We start from the raw sequence: 17,201 nt of genomic DNA, 5'->3' as shown, positions 1-17,201 counted from the left end.
CTCCTTCCTCTTTCCGAGTCCAGACTAAAGCTATTTCCGGAATGTAGATATCGTAATTCTGACAGAGCACCGGGACGGCAACAGAACTATTCCAGCCCTGACACATCTGGGAGTCTCTCTTAGAGTGCTTTACTTAGTACAGATTAAATGAAGGGATGAGGTATAATATGCATCTTGGTACAATTACTACCTTCAAGGAAGCTGTTCCCACAAAAACATCTAACAATCAAGAGTCCTGCCAACATGTCTGTTCTGAGCAAGCCCACTGTGGCCATGCTGAGACTGTCCCTTATGACCTGGCTGTCCTGTCCACATCACATGGATGGGGCCACTGACTGGCCATTGGGCCTGGGGGTCACCGGGTCACACTAAAGTAATCTCTCTTCAAGTATTACACCCATCTAAACATGGATGACCTTCAAAAATTACATTAAGCCACTGCCAGCATCAACAATGGGACAAGCTGATGTCATGAGCCTCCTGATGAGATGCAATAAGAGGGCACTACATCCCCAGTTAGTGCACCTGCCAAGGGTATTTAACCTGCATCTCATCACGAGGGAACAGTCAGACAAATCTAGACAGTGGGACAGTCACAAAATGACAAAGTCAAGAGAAAGAAGAAAAGGGCAGGGGGCCTATTTTAGATTAAAAGAACCTAGAGACGTGACAACCAAATGCAACACATGAATCTTGATTGATCTTGTTTTCTTTTTTTTTTTAAACCAGCTACAAAAGGCATTTTGGGGACAATGGGTAAAATTTATATATAAGCTGTATATTAAGTGGCATCATTTCACTGAATTAATGTCAGCTTTCTCAGGTGTGACAGTGTTACTGTGGCTCTTTGGGAGAATGTCCATATTCTTTCAAGACACATGCTGATGTGTTAGGGGAGATGTGGATGAGATCTGCAACTTACTTTCAAATGGATTAGAAAAAAAAAGATCTATAGGGCTTCCCTGGTGGCGCAGTGGTTGAGAATCTGCCTGCCAATGCAGGGGACACGGGTTCAAGCCCTGGTCTGGGAAGATCCCACATGCCGCGGAGCAACTCGGCCCGTGAGCCACAATTACTGAGCCTGCGCATCTGGAGCCTGTGCTCCGCAACAAGAGAGGCCGCGACAGTGAGAGGCCCGCGCACCGCGATGAAGAGTGGCCCCCGCTTGCCGCAACTGGAGAAAGCCCTCGCACAGAAACGAAGACCCAACACAGCCATAAATAAATAAATAAATAAATTAATTAATTAATTAAGGAAAAAAAAGATCTATAGATATATAAAGAGCGAAAGAACAAAAGCAGCAAAATACTAATAATCGGTCAGTCTAGAAGAAGGGTACAAGGATAGTCATTGTACCAAATTTTCTATGTATTTGAAAATTTTCAAAGTAAAAATATGGGGGAAAATGCCAAAAAAATATTCTGGGTGGGTGGCCTGCTGTTTGCACCGATGACGTCCCAGTGCCCTCCAATCCTGGCCTGAGTGTCCAGGGCCTGTTGGACACCCCCACTCAGCTGTCACGTAGACATTCCCCATTCTCCACGGAGAAAACTCAGCAGGCCAGCTTCTCCTGGCTCTCTTCTCTCTTTTACTATTGTAAACGTCTCCCTTAACTTCTCGCTCCCCTCTCCACAGCCAGACAAGCACCCAAGTGTCTCTCAGCTCCACTGACATCTGTCCCTCTTCACTGTCCCCCTTCCAGTTCCGGCCCCCACAGCCTCTTGCCAGGGTGACCAGGACAGCCTCCTGTCTAGTCTCTCTTTCTGCTCCCTTCTCCCATCCTTTCTCCACATGGCAATCAGAGGGATCTTTTGCAAACAAAAATCTGACCATGTCACTTCCCTACTTATAAATATTTCAATGACTCCCCACTGCCCATAGAACAAAGTTCAAATTCCTCAGCATGGCCTCTTAAGTCCTAAAAGCCTCTATGACCTCTGTCTCACTCCTTGCCTGTCACACTCTGTCACTCCAAGTATTTGCAGCTCCTCAAACACCCTGGGCCCCAGGGTGCCCCAGGGCCTTTGCACGTGATGTTTCCTCTCCTCTGCGTGAACACCCTTTGCCAGGCTTCAGCCTGGGTCTCCTTATCCAAGAAGATGCTAAATCCACCCCTCCACAATCATAGCTGAGCTCCCCCTGTCCTGTCACTGCTGGTTACTGGTCTGTTTCCCCCCACCCCACTGTGACCACCCTGAGGATGGGAACTGTGTCCAAATCACATCTATGTCCACAGTGCCCAGCCTGGGGCCTGGCACCCACCAAGGAGGCGCTTGGGGAAAGTTAGCTGGCTCCCTCAGTCCTGGGAGCTGAAAAGCCTGGGCTTCAGTTCAAGCTCTGCCAACAATTCACTCTGTGGAGCTGGGCCTCAGTTTTTCCTGTTTGAATAAGGGGTATGAGCTTTGGTCTAGATGGGCCAGCTGAGCGCCATCACTCCCAGGCAGTGCCTGCAGTGCATCCTCATGACCACTGGGTGTCAATGCTGAGCCACAGCCAGGTCAGTGGCTCCAAAAGCTTCACTAAGTGGGGGTTGGTAGGTGGAGTGTGTATAGGAGCCCTCAGGCCTCTTCCCCACACAGACCTCATCCCCACCTGCCCCCAACAGAGCTGGTCCCCCAGCCCCCAAAGCCTCATGCAATCCCCAGCCCAGCGGGTCCCCTCCCAGGCAGGCGGCAAGCAGGGGCAGAAGTGCAGGTGGGTGAGGGGAAAGCAGGTGGATGGGCAGGGGCCCTGCTACCTCTTGGGGGGGGGCCCTCCCACAGGTGGTCCTGAGTTTGAAGTCTGTTCTGGGAGAGTTCAGGCATCTGTTCTCCTGTTGGGACCCCCATATAGGGATGGGGCTGCCCAGCCTAATTCAGCCTTCATCCCACCTCTCCCACCTCCTCTGGGCTGGGTGAAAAATGTGTTTCCAAACGAAAGGTCTCTGGGAGAGGTCAGTGAAGGGGCCTAGAGGAGGCAGAGGGCTGGGATCACATAGGTCTAGCTGACCCCCAGCCCAGCTCACGCCCAAGCAGGCAGTATGCTTAAGAGGCTCTGGAGCCACTAGGGGGTAGAGGGTGGGTAAGGGAGTGGGGTGGCAGTGAGGGGCTGGGAGAGGCTTGCCAGAGAGGTAGCAGGACCCCAGAAGTCATGGAAAGACATGGGGGAGGGCTCGTGCAGGGTGGGGGGCTCCCACGGCTGTATCCATCACTGACCCCACAATCAGGAGCAGAGAGGGCAGGGCAGGCGCTGGGTGCTTCCCATGTCTTCATTAACTAATGCATGCCAGGAAGTAGGGCGTCCCAGCCAGACTGAACCAGGGAGAGGGGTGGAGGAGGGAGGGAGGCACAATACCAGCCTCCAAAAGAACTCCCCAGTTGCCTCTCCTGTCTGCCCCCATCCCATCCAGTTTTCCAAATGTCTCCTATGTCAGTGATGGTTTCCAGGTCCCTGCACCACGGGACTTTTAGTCCTCCCCCCATGTCTCCTGGGTGGGTGATTTCTAGGCCCTGAAATTCATTCACTGCAAGTTTCTCTCGTGATTGTGAAGGTTCTAGGATCCCACATGTGGTTTCTAGGTCCCCTTTCCCATTTATTCTATGTCTGCTGTGTATGTGACAGTTTCTAGGCCTCCCTTCCCAGTCTTCATGGGCTTCCTTTGTGTACAGTGGTTTCTAGATCCCCCATCTCATTTTCCATGGTTCTCTGGTGCGTATGGTAGTTTCTAGGCCTCTCCTCCCACTCCTCATGGGTCTCCTGTGTATGTGATGGTGTCTGGGACCTCATGTTAATTATAGGTCTTTTGGGTACAATGGATCTAGGTCCCCTGACCTCATTTACCATGTACAATGTGTCCATGGTGGTTTCCAGGTCTCCCTTCCTGTGATTCACGGATTCCTATGTGTATGGTGGTGTCTAGTGCCCTGTCCCTTTTACCGAAGCGCTCCTGTGTACCTCAGCGTTTCTACACCTCCCTTCCTCTGCTTCATGGCTCTCCTAAGGCCTCCTGTCCCATTCTTCTGTGTGGATATTGTTTTCATGCTTCCCTTTCTTTTGCAGACAGGGGAGCAGAAGCCAAAGCCCTTGCTGGGAGGGGGCTATGGAGGCAGGGGATGCAGTCTGGACTGGGTCAGCCCAAACTGCCCAGGAGGAACTGGCAGGGTCACCCTGGCCTGGAAAGGCCACAGAGGGAAGGCAGAGATAGGGATAAAGACAGAGACAGAGAATGTAGGGTCTGCTGATAAGGCTGGCCCTGCCCACTGGGGAGGGACAGGGTGGGGGAGGACGCTGGGGCTGAGAACTGGCAAGGCTCCCCACTTGGAGACCAGGTTGCAAAGGGGATTTGGATGGGGTGCCCCCACCCCCAAATAATCTCCTGAGTGTCCAGGGCGGGGGGACAGCGGGAGGTCAGTGCTGGGCTAGAGCTTACCCAGTGGCTCTTCTCACCAGGGTCTCCTTTGGGGCCAGGTTCTCCCTGCAAGGAGAGAGAGGTAGGAACAGTGAGAGAGGCGAGGAGGGAGAGAGGAAGAGAGGCTGAGCAAGGATGAGACACAGAGTAGCTCGTTTGGGCGAGATAAAAATGCAAAAAAACAACTGTTTGAAGGCAATGGAAAGTGATAAAGAGCAGCCAGTAACTGAAGGATATCTGACCTTAGAAAGAAGGGAACCGCACTGGGTAACATCAGTATATTTATGGCTTTTCCTCTGAGGGCTCATCCCAGCCTCCTCTGCCTGGCAAACAGCTCAAGCAGGAAGCTTTAGTCTTATTGGCCTGAGGAATCAGAGGTTGGGGTCAAGACTGCCAAAGAAGGAGGAAATTGAGGGGAAATGCTGGAAAGCAGGGAGCCACAGTAAGGGAGCAAAATCTGTATAAATACTCCACTCTAATCCTTGGATAGTCCGTGACCTGCCCATCCTAAAGTCACAAAGCTGAGTTGGAGCCACACCGTAGAGCAAAACTCAACACTCTTCAGAGGAAGACTGTCTTCACTATATTGTCTATATTGTTCAGGATGCAATACAAAATTATTAGACATGTGAAGAAATGGAAAAATGTGACCCATATGCAAGAGAAAAATCAGTCAGTAGAAACAGATCCATAGCCAACCCAGGTACTGGAATTACCAAACATGGAGATTAAAATATCTGTGACAACTATGTTAAAGGATATAGTGGAGGGACTTCCCTGGTGGTCCAGTGGTAAAGAATCCACCTTCCAATGCAGGGGATGTGGGGCAACTAAACCTGCATGCCACAACTACTGAGCTCACGTTCCTCAACTAGAGAGCCTGCGTGCTGCAAACCACAGAGCCCATGCACCCCAGAGGCAGCATGCCACAACTAGAGAAGAGAAAACCTGCACGCCACAACTAGAGAGAATCGTGCGCGCCGCAGTTAAGAGCCCGCGTGCCGCAACAAAAGATCCCGCATGCCTCAGTGAAGATCCCGCCTGCCACAACTAAGACCCAACGCAGCCAAAAATAAAAAAATTAAAAAAAAAAAAGAATCTAGTGGAATTGATACAATGGGTGATGAGATGGGGAATTTCAGGAGGGATGCAAAAATTATGAAAAAAGAATCAAATGGAAATCCTGGAAATGAAAATGATAATACTTGAAATAAAAAATTCATTAGCTGGGATTAACTGAAGATGTGCCATAACAGAAGAAAGAATCAATTAACTTGACGACAGGTCAATGCAATAATTCTAAGTGAAGCACAGAGAGAAGAAAGATTTTTTAAAAAATTAACAGAGCCTCAGACTTCCCTGGTGGCGCAGTGGTTAAGAATCCGCCTGCCAATGCAGGGGACACGGGTTCGAGCCCTGGTCCGGGAAGATCCCATATGCTGCGGAGCAACTAAGCCCGTGCGCCACAACTACCGAGCCCGCGCTCTAGAGCCCGCGAGCCACAACTACTGAGGCTGCGTGCCACAAATACTGAAGCCCACGCACCTAGAGCCCGTCCTCTGCAACAAGAGAAGCCACAGCAATGAGAAGCCCGTGCACCGCAACAAATAGTAGCTCCCACTCGCCACATCTAGAGAAAAGCCCGCGCGCAGCAACAAAGACCCAATGCAGCCAAAAATAAAATAAAGTAAATTAATTTTTTAACAAAAGTGGGAGTAGCTATATTAATTTCAGACAGAGCACACTTCAGAGCAAGGAAAGTTATCACGGATATAGAGGGGTCAGCACTCCATGAAGGCATAACAATCTTTAATGTGTATGCACTTTACAACAGAGCATCAAAATATGTGAGGCCAAAACCGATAGAACTGCAAAGAGAAATAGATGAATCCGCCAATGCCATTAATCAACCAGATAAAATTGACATCTATAGACCACTTCATCCAACAATAGCAGATTACACATTCTTCTCAAGCTCACATGGAACATTCACCAAGATAGACCACATTCTGGCCCATAAAATATATCTCAACAAATTAAAAAGAATAAAAATCATACAATGTATGCTCTTAGACCACAATGGAGTTAAACTAGAAATCCCTAACAAAAACATAACTGGAGGGAATTCCCTGGCGGTCCAGTGGTTAGGACTCCAAGCTTCCATTGCAGGGGGCATGGGTTCGATCCCGGGTTGGGGAATTAAGATCCCACAAGCCGCGAGGCACAGCCCCCCTCACAAAAAAAGATAACCGGAAACTCCCCCAATACTTGGAGATTAAACAAAAGACTTCTAAATAACACATGGGCCAAAGAACAAATCTCAAGAGAAATTTTAAAATACTTTGAACTACATGAAAATAAAAATGCAACTTAGCAAAATTTGTGGGAGATAGTGAAAGCAGTGCTTAGAGGGAAACTTAGTATAAATCTACACTAGTCAAGACAGTGTGGTATTGGCTAAAGAACAGTCAAATAGATTAATGGAACAGAATAGAGAGCCCAGAAATAGACCCACATAAATATAGTTGACTGATCTTTGACAAAGGAGCAAAGGCAATACAATGGAGCAAAGGTAGTCTTTTCCACAAATGATGCTGGAACAACTGGACATCTAAATGCAAAATCATGAATCTAAACACAGACCTCATATTCTTCACAAAAATTAACTCAAAATATATCACAGACCTAAATGTAAAATGCAAAACTATAAAATTCATAGAAGATAACATAGGAGAAAACCTTGATGACCTTGGGTTTGATGATGACTTTTTAGATACAACTCCAGAAGCACAATCCATGAAAGAAATCATTGATAAGCTGGACTTCATTAAAATTACAAACTTCTGCTCTGCAAAAGTGAATGTCAAGAGAATTAGAAGACAAGTTATAGACTCGGAGAAAATATTTGCAAAAGATACATCTGATAAAGGTGTACAAAGGTGTATCTCTGTATATGCAAAATATACAAAGAACTCTTAAAATTCAACAAGAAGAAAACAAACAACCCAATTTAAAAAGCTTTTGCACAGGAAAGGAAACCATCAACAAAATGAAAAGGCAACCTATGAAATCGGAGAAGATATTTGCAAGCCACATGTCCAATAAGGAGTTAATATCCAAAATATATAAGGAAGTTATACAACTCAATAGCAAAACCCCCAAATAAGCCAATTAAAAAATGGGCTAAGGACCTGAATAGACATTTTTGCAAAGAAGATATACAAATGGCCAATAGGTATGTGAAAAGATGCTCAACATCACTAGTCATCAGGAATATGCAAATCAAAACCACAACTTGAGCTATCACTTCATACCTGTTAGGATGTCTGTTATCAAAAAGATGAGAGATAACAAATGCTGGTGAGAATGTGGAAAAAGGGGAACACTTGTATACTGCTGGTGGAAATGTAAACTGGTACAGCCATTATGGAAAACAGTATGGAGATTCCTCAAGAAATTAAAAATAGAACTACTGTATGATCCAGCAATCCCACTTCTGGTTATCTATCCAAAGGAAAGGAAATCACTGTCTTGCAGACGTATGTTCATTGCAGCATTATTCATGATAGCCAAGATATGGAAAGAACCTGTGTCCATTGATTGATGAACAGATAAATACTATGTGGGTTACACACACACACACACAGGAATATTATTCAGCCTTAAAAAAGAAGAAAATCCTGCCATTTGTGACCACATGGATGAATCTGAAGGGCATTATGCTAAGTGAAACAAGCCAGACAGAGAAAGACAACTACCGTGTGGTATCACTTATATGTGGAATGCGAAAAAAAAAGAAAAGAAAAGAAAAGTTGAACTCAGAGAAACAGTAGAACAGTGGTTGCCAGGGACTGGATTGTGGGGAGGGAAGGAATGGAGAAAGGTTGGTAAAAGGGTACAAACTTTCAGTTATAAGATGACTAAGTTCTTTTTTTTTTTCTTTTGGCTGCATCGTGCAGCTTGAGGGATCTTAGTTCCCTGACCAGGGATTGAACCCAGGGCAGTGAAAGTGCCAAGTCCTAACCACTAGACTGCCAGGGAACTCCCAGATGACTAAGTTCTAATCTAAGGATCTAAGATATAGTATGGTGACCATAGTTTCTTACAAAAACTTCCAAAAAAGTTTATAAAACTAAACATACTCTTACCATATGATCCAGCAATTGCACTCATTGGTATTTAACCAAATTAATTGAAAAGTTATGTCCACACAAAGACCTACACTTGGATGTTTATAGCAGCTTTATTCACTATTGCCAAAACTTGGAAGCAACCAAGATGTCCTTCAGTAGGTGAATGGATAAATGAACTGTGGTACATACAATGGAATATTATTCAAACCAAAAAAAAAAAAAAAGGGCTATCAAGCCATGAAGAGACACGCTGGAACCTTAAATGTGTATTACTAAGTGAAAAAAGCCAATCTGAAAAGGCTACATACTGTATTATTCCAGCTATATGACATTCTGGAAAAAGCAAAAATGTGGAGACAGTTAAAAGATCAGGGGTTAGAAGGGAGAGAGGGATGAATAAGCAGAGCACAGAGGATTTTGAGGGCAGTGAAATATTCTATATGATCCTACAATGGTGTATACATGTCATTATACATCTATTAATACCCATAGAATGTACAACACCAAGAATGAATCCTAATGTAAACTATGGACTTTGGGTGATAATGACATGACAATGTGGGTTCATCAATTGTATCAAATGCACCACTGTGATGTAAGATGTCGATGGTGGGGTAGGCTATCCACGTGTGGGGACAGGGAGTATATGAGAATTCTCTGTACTTTCTACTCAATTTTGCTGTGAACTCAAAAAATGCTGTAAAAAAGAATTTTATTCATTAAACAAAACAACCAACGAAAAACACAACCCAGCAACCTTACAGATCCGGGAATCTCAGCCAACCCGAAGCAGGATAAACACAAAGAAAATCACAGCCAACCACATCATGATCAATCTGATGAAAACCAAGGGTAAAGAGAAAGTCTTAAATGCCAAAGGAAAAAAAGACATATTACGTACAGGGGAAAAACAATAAGAATGACAGTCAGTTTCTCATGAGAAATTGTAATTGTCTACGTAAGCCAGAGGACCACGGAACAATATCTTTAAAGTAATAAAGGGGGATAAAACTGCCAACCTATCATTTTATATCCAGTGAAAATATCTTTCAAAAATTAAGGTTAAATACAGTTTTAGATAAACAAAAGCAGTGAGGATTTGTTGCCAGCAGACCCACACTACAAAAAAGGCTAAAGGATGTTCTTTAGGCTCAAGAGAGATGATACTATATGAAAATCTGGATCTACAGGAAGGTATAAAGAGTATAGAAATGATAAATACATCATGAGATGTAAAAGACTATTTTTCTTTGTTTTTTAAACTTCTTTAAAAGTCAACTGTTTAAAGCAATAACAACAATGTATTGAGGATTTATAACAAATACAGAAGTAAAATACATGATGGCAATAGCACAAGGACAGAAGGGAGTGAATTATACAGTTGCAACGTTCTTATGTATACATGAAGAGGTATAATACTAATTCAAGTAAAAGGATGCATATTATTATCCTTAGAGCAACCATGAAAAAAATAACACAAAGAGGTATAGTGAAAAAGTCATTAGTAGAGACAACACAGGACAATTCTCAGTCCAAAAGAAGGCAGGGAATCTAAAAAAAAGGTACAAATGAACTTATTTACAAAGCAGGAATAGAGTCACAGATGTAGAAAACAAACTTACGGTTACCAGGGAGGAAAGGGGGGAGGAGGGATAAATTGGGAGATTGGGACTGACATATACACACTACTGCAAATAAAATAGATAACTAATAAGGACCTACTGTATAGCACAGTGAACTCTACTCAATACTCTGTAATGACCTATATGGGAGAAGAATCTAAAAAAGAGCAGGTATTTGTATATGTATAACCGATTCACTTTGCTGTATACCTGAAACACAACACTGTAAATCAACTATACTCCAATAAAAATTTTTTTAAAATCTAAAATAAAAAAAAAAGAAGGCAGGAAAAGAAGGGGAAAAAAAGAAATAAAGGAGAGATTGGGGTAAACAGAACACAAATAGCCAGATAGTTGACTTAAACAGAACCATATCAATAATAATATACATCACTAAATGTAAATGGAGGGACTTCCCTGGTGGCACAGTGGTTAAGACTCCATGCTCCCAATGCAGGGGGCCTGGGTTCGATCCCTGCTCAGGGAACTAGATCCCACATGCATGCTGCAACTAAGAGTTCACATGCTACAACTAAGGAGACCACGAACTGCAACTAAGGAGCCCATGAGCTGCAACTAAGGAGCCTGCCTGCTGCAACTAAGACCCAGCGCAACCAAATAAATAAATAAATGTAAATGGGGAATTCCCTGGTGGTCCAGCGGTTAGGACTCTGTGTTTTCACTGCCGAGGGCACGGGTTCAATCCCTTGTTGGGGAGCTAAGATCCTGCAAGCTGGGCAGTGTGGCCAAAAAAAAAAAAAAAAAAAAGTAAATGAACTCAATAGTTAGGCTGTTTAAAAAAAAAAAGCAAGACTCAAGTATGTCTTTTTTCTTTTTTTGGCCACACCACGCAGCATGCAGGATCCCAGTTCCCTGACCAGGGCTCGAACCCATGTCCCCTGCATTGGCAGGTGGATTCTTAACCACTGCGCCACCAGGGAAGCCCAAGATGCACTTTAAATAGAAAGACAAACAGGTTGAAAGTAAAAGGATTGGAAAATATATACCACGCAAACACCAAGCATAAGAAAGCTGGTGTGGCTATTTTAATATCAAACAAAATAGAATTCAAGACAAGAAGTATTACCAGAGAGAAAGATATTCATTTCATAAAGATAAAAGGACCAAGAAGACATTAAAATCTTGAATGTGTATACACCTAATAACAAAGCTTCAAAATACATGAAGCAAAAACTGACCAAACTAGAGCGAGAAACAGACAAATCTACAGTCATAGTTGGAGAGATGGAGAAAGAGAGAAATACAAAGAGTCAGAGAGATGGAGACACAGAGGGAAGATAGAGAAAGAGAAACAGGTACAGAGACACAGAGCCAGAGCGAGGGAGATGGAGGCAGCCTGATCCTAAGAGGCTGATGGGACCCTGAGACAGGGGGTGAGAAAGGAGATGGAGCTTGCTCTGGACCAGACAGGGAGGGTCAGGGGCTCTGGCCATAGGAGATGGAGCCATAGCAGGGGTCTGGGCCTGTGGGATCCTGGAGGGGGTGCTGCAGGGTGGGCAGCATCACTTACCTGCTGCCCCACGGAGCCCTGGGGGCCGGGCTCCCCACGCAGTCCCTGTAGGAGGGAGGAGAAGAATGGAGTGCGCTGTCAGAGGGTCTGACCCAGGGTGCCCAGGACTCCCCAGAATCCTCCACCCAGGGCCACCTCAATACTCACTCTCTCGCCCTTCTCTCCTGGGTGGCCGGAGATTCCTTTGGGTCCAGTGGGGCCTGGGGGTCCCTGAGCAACAAGACAGGGCCTCAGCCTTGTGCTGGGGCAGGGTAGAGTGGGCAGGGACTTAGGGGTCAGAGGGGTAGGGAAGGGCACCCCAGCTTGGCCTGGGCCTCTGGGCCCTTCACCACACACCCAATGCCTGGCACACAACAGGAAGTTCATACAGCTCAGTGTTCAGAGCGATGGCCCTGGAGTCAGACAGTCCCTGCATTGATCTGGAAGCTGCCATGTGCTGGCCACAGCCCTAGGGCAAGAATCTCCACCTTTCTTGGCCTTAGGTGATAACAATACTTGCTTCTTGTTACATGGACTGAATAAGAAGATTTATGGAAAGTATTTTGCACATTAAGTGCTCCATAAATGCTTGAATGAATGAATGAAAGGATGGATGAATGGATGATGGATGGATGGGTGGTTGAGTGGGTGGGTGGGTGGATAGGTGAGTGGATGGATGGGTTGGGTGTGGGGGGGTGGATGGACGGACAGAAGAGTGGGAGTATTTGGAGAAATACTCACTATATGTCCAGGATTCCCAGGGATGCCCATGGGACCAGGAGGTCCAGGAGGACCTGGAATAAGACATGATGTCCTCAGGTCCGAAACAGTACTATGCCAGGAAGTCCACCATCAGCTCCCTCCTGATAGCCAGCCCTAGTCTCTCTGCCATCCCTCAACCCTGCCCCTTACCCTAGACCTGGACTCAACTTACCCATGGGTCCTGGGGGGCCTGGGGGCCCAGCCGGTCCCTGGGGCCAGTGGCTGCTGGTCTCAGTGAAGGTGTTGGACAGAAATGGGTCCCCTGGGGGAGGAAAGATGAGTGAGCAGGGCTGGGCTGGGCGGGGCAGAGTGGGGCAGTCAGTTTTAACCTGTCACTTCTGCCAAGCCAGCTTTGACTGCCCTGTGGGACAGCCTGCAGCATGGCTGGGGCCACCAGGCACCCACTCCAAGGGTGGGGAGTCAGGAGACTGTTGGCCATGCAGGACCAGGAAGCAGGGAGACACTGCCAGAGTCTAGCCAGTGACATCCAGCAAGTGTCTACCCTGCTGAGCCTGTACTGTCACATGCCTAATGGGAATAATAATAAAAGTTACCATTTTTGACACTTACTTTGTGTCAAGCTTCTGTGCATGGGTGTCATACAGATAAGGAAACAGAGGCTCTGAGACGGAGAATGTTTTGTTGTTGTTGTTGTTTTTTTGGCAACACCCCGCCACACGTGGGATCTTGGTTCCCTGAGCAGGGATCGAACCCGTGCCCCCTGCATTGGAAGGGCAGAGTCTTAACCACTGAACCGCCAGGGAAGTCCCTTGGAGAGGGAGAATGAATGAATGGTGCCTGGTCACGCACCAAAGGTATGATGCAGATGGGGTTGAACCTGGCACTCCAAGCGCTGACCCCTGGCAGCGCGCGTGCAAGTCAGGCTTCGGAGAAGGTGAAGGATGCGTGTCAGGGCCCAGCTGGGTGGAGGGGGCAGGGCCTCTCTGAGCACAGAGGCAGGGCTGTGGCCTTGGGAGTTCAGGGCTCACGTCCTGCTGCTAGGCCTTAAGCTTCCCAGTGCTCTGAGGGCTGGATCCCGGCCAACTCCAAGGCTTGGTGGGAGGGCCTGATGCTGGTGGTTCCCAGCACAGGCTCTGGAGGCCTCGTGGATCTGAAGCCGGCCCCCCTGTGCCCTGGCTGTGTGATCTCCCCTCTCTGGCCCTCAGTTTTCCTCATCAGTGACAACAGCGCCCATTGAAGGATCAGGTGACTTATGGCCCAAGGGCAAGCCTGGTATACAGAAGGTGCCTGGCAGATGGTCATGCCAGCCTCACCCCACCACCACCTGGACCTGCTGTGACCCCAAGGGACTCACCATGCTGGGAGATCCGGGTGTAGGGTGGTCCAAGTGGGGCTGGGGGGCCAGGAGGCCCTGGGGGGCCTGGAGGTCCCCTCTCTCCAGGGGTGCCCACAGCTCCAGCCTGGCCAGGGCTCCCTGGGGGGCCCTGCGGACCTGCAATGGAACCAGGGGGTTTGGTGGGTATGCAAGAGGCAGGGAGGCCCAGGGTGGCTGCAAGGGGGAGGGATGAGGCAGCCAGGGGCAGCGGGTATGAGACGGCTCCAGAGGCCACAGGCCAGACTCCCTGGCCGCCTATGAGGTGGATGAACACAGCCCTCCCCTGGGGCTTCAGGACAGTGGACACTTGGTACACAACAGGTGCCTAGCAGATGCTGATTTCCAGAATGTTCTCTCCTCTCTCTTCTAGGCTTTTGCATGAGCTGCTCCCTCTATCAGTCCTCCCTTGGCGCTGCCTGGTGTGCACTTCAGGTCATTCTGAGGCCTCACCTAAGGTGTAGCTCCCACTGGGAAGCCCTCCCCGTCCCCCACTCCATCCAGGCTGGGTCTGGGCTTCCTTCCTTAGGGCTCCCTTAGCTGCAACGTCCCCCATAAGAACCCTGGTCACATGGGGTGGGCACTGCTATTTCTCCCCTGCCTAGGCCTACCCCCCACTAGCCTCCATGGTCTGGGAGCTCCAGGAGGGCAGGGTCTGGTAAGGAAGGCCCCAGCCTGGGCTCACCTGAGCGGGGCTGGCCAGGGGAGCTGGAAAGGCCGGTGTTGTGGGCACTCACCTGGCGGGCCTCGCATCCCCATTGGGCCCCGGCTGCCAGGGTCTCCCTTGGGGCCAGAGGGCCCAGGAAGCCCCCGGGCACCAACTTGATCTGGGGGAGAAAGTTCATCAGCTCCGCAGCTCCAGTCTTGCGCTTGGCCTGCCCCCAGCCCTGCCCGCCCCGCCAGCACCTACCATCTCGGGGGAGCAGAGAGGCCCTCACGTTTTCTCTGGTTCCTGGTAGCCCTGGGGTGGAGGGGTAGGCAGGGGTCAGTGGTGTCTAGAGTTCCTACCCCTGCTCCACCAGCTGCTGGGCCTCCCAGGACTCCAGTGTTCAGGGGCCCCTGGAGACCATCCCCTCAGGCCCAAGGGAAAACTAGGAAGACTGAGGCCCACAAGGGGGTCAAGCTGGGAGTCAGCAGCAGGGAGGGGGCTGGATCCAACTCATCGCCACACGGGAGCGTGTTCCCCACTGACCCACTCACCTTGGAGGCCTCCATCCCCGGGGCTGCCCTGGGCAGCTGGGGAACCCCAGAGCGGGGCGGGGTCCTCGGGGGCAGCTGGGGTCGGGGGCACTGCCTGCTCGGTGACAGTCAGCACCGCCACCTATGGAGGAAGAGGACAATAGGGATGGGGTGGGTACCAGGGTCTTGCCAGGGTCAGGCCAGCTCGGGGCCCTGGTGTTGGGGGCAGGAGGCCACGTGGCTGGCGGAACCCAGCCTGGAGTGGAGACCCGGACTCACAGGGGCCCAGAACTTCATCAGAAGTGACTATGGTTTTCAAAATGCACAATTCATCACATTCATTGTAGAAAAGTCATCACACACCATCACAGTCACCCACTTTGAGTTCTGAGACTGTCCTCGTGTTTGCTGGGCCGTGCGGTTTTTTCCTATGCTTACCTGAATGTTAATAAGTATATTTATATACATTTATATGCATACATAATATGAAACTTCTCTTGGTCTGTTAAAGCACCACAGGCTGCAAGGATTTTTACTAAATTTGAAGGGAAATTTGGGAGGGTCTGGCATGAAACAGAGGTGCTGAGGTGTGTACAAAATCACTTTTGGACCCAGTGGAGGGGAGAGCCTGAAGGGTCAGCGGTGTCCCGTGAGCCACTTACTGAGGATTAAGAGAGGCCAGAATGCCCGCAGACCAGAAAGTGGGGGGCCGTGTAGACCTGCCCAGAGAGAAGCTGACCCGGAACTGAGACCCAGCCCCCAGATCTGAGCTGAGCTGCCCCTCATGCCGGCTTCCCCTGGGAGGGAGCTTGGGGAGCAGGGTGGGGTTCCTGGGGTGCTCACACCTCATAACGGGGGTTTTAACCCATGCTGTTTAGAAGCTTGGTTTTTCCACTTGATAGATAGATCAGGGGCATCTTTTCGTGTTGGAAAATGGAGGCATTGTTAATGGCTGTCCAGTATCCCACTGAGCCACACTTGCTCATTACACAACCACCCCTTCTGTTGTTTGGTTTTCAAATTTCCCTCTTAATTAACACTTGGATGAACATCTTCGCAACTAATCTTCCTAAGATAAATTCCCAGAGGAGGGAATGGATATGCAGATTAATGTAAATGCCTCTATGTGTGTTTAAAAAATCTGGAAGAAAAGATGCTTAAATGTTGGCAATCGCTCTCTCTGGGGGCACAGGCGACGGAGGCCAATGGTTTTCTGGTAGGTTTTTCATGGTGCTGAGTTTTTCATGTTTCTAAATTTAGAATGTCTTACTTTTTAATGGTTAAAAACTTTTTATCTTGAGATAATTTGAGACATGCAATAGATGTTTTTGCTTTCTGGAACTGGGAAGATAGCATTATGAGTGGGTGGGATAAAGGATGAAGGTGACGGGGCAATGAGGGGACCCAGCCACGAGCTCTGGGGGGGTGTCTAGGAGTCTCTGGATGGGATGGGGATAGGAGAACCTCATGGATCTCCTGGAAGGAGAGCAGGCCAGGCTGTCTGACTGTGAGCAGGCTTCCCGGGGTGGGCACTGGAAGGGAGGCTGAGAAAGCTGGATGGGAGGGTGGTGCCTGCCTGCCCCAGAAGCTGTTCACCCACCTTGGCCTCTAGAACCTTCAGCCTCTCCGTCAGCTCCGACACTTTGCTGCAGTTGAGACAACCTGCAGGGAGGAAGCAGGCTGGGCCAGGGCTCCCAGGTTCCCCTTGGAGCCCCTCAGCCCCTGGGGGCAGGATGGAGGGAGGGGACAGATACCTGATGACCCCAACCCATGAGATAGCCCATCACAGGGAAGGGGCTAAAGAGTCACAGCCTGTCCAGGGTGAGCCATGCCCTGTGGGTGTCCTTTGGCTCCAGAGCCTCCAAGGGGACTGTTTCTCTCAGAGCAGGACCAGGGATCTGACTCCTCATCCAAAACGACTGCATCCCACATGGGCGGGGCTGGCCTCGGCTTGAAGCTTTGGGGACCGACACATTACAGTCCAGACTGGGATGGCCTTAGGTGCCACGCTCTGACCCTTCTTCCAGAACCACCATCCAGCTCCCTGGCCTCCTCACTGATACCCCAACGTTATTCATAACAGTGCTGGGCAGCCGCCGAGCACGATACAAGCTCGCCTCTCCGGTCCTCACCATGATCCTGCGTGTTAGGACAAGTGTCACCCCATTCACACCTGGGAAGGCTGAGCTCAGAGCAAGGGTGGAGTGAGTGTGTAACAGGCAAAAACCCTGGGTCGAGGCCCAGCGCTGTCCCTTCTTGGCTGCGGGGCCCCAGG

At 48.8% G+C, this 17,201-nt stretch overlaps 1 protein-coding gene across 6 annotated transcripts in view; it reads right to left on the bottom strand.

Moving 5' to 3' along the window:
• EMID1 (EMI domain containing 1) overlaps positions 1-17,201 on the bottom strand; it is a 40,216-nt gene that overhangs the window by 5,787 nt on the left and 17,228 nt on the right. For all 6 annotated transcript variants that reach the window (XM_061169440.1, XM_061169442.1, XM_061169441.1 and 3 more), the window contains 10 exons: positions 16,527-16,588; positions 14,948-15,068; positions 14,658-14,708; positions 14,485-14,574; positions 13,730-13,867; positions 12,587-12,676; positions 12,394-12,446; positions 11,821-11,883; positions 11,674-11,718; positions 4,409-4,453 (listed from right to left, as the gene is read on the bottom strand). In XM_061169440.1, coding sequence (XP_061025423.1) covers positions 4,409-4,453; positions 11,674-11,718; positions 11,821-11,883; positions 12,394-12,446; positions 12,587-12,676; positions 13,730-13,867; positions 14,485-14,574; positions 14,658-14,708; positions 14,948-15,068; positions 16,527-16,588 — 758 coding nt within the window. The remainder of the gene's footprint in view (positions 1-4,408; positions 4,454-11,673; positions 11,719-11,820; positions 11,884-12,393; positions 12,447-12,586; positions 12,677-13,729; positions 13,868-14,484; positions 14,575-14,657; positions 14,709-14,947; positions 15,069-16,526; positions 16,589-17,201) is intronic.

This window comes from Eubalaena glacialis, chromosome 15 (genome assembly GCF_028564815.1).
Source record: "Eubalaena glacialis isolate mEubGla1 chromosome 15, mEubGla1.1.hap2.+ XY, whole genome shotgun sequence".
Lineage (NCBI taxonomy): Eukaryota > Metazoa > Chordata > Mammalia > Artiodactyla > Balaenidae > Eubalaena > Eubalaena glacialis.
Note: the sequence above shows the minus strand (reverse complement) of the source record. Positions and strands in the feature narration are given on the sequence as shown.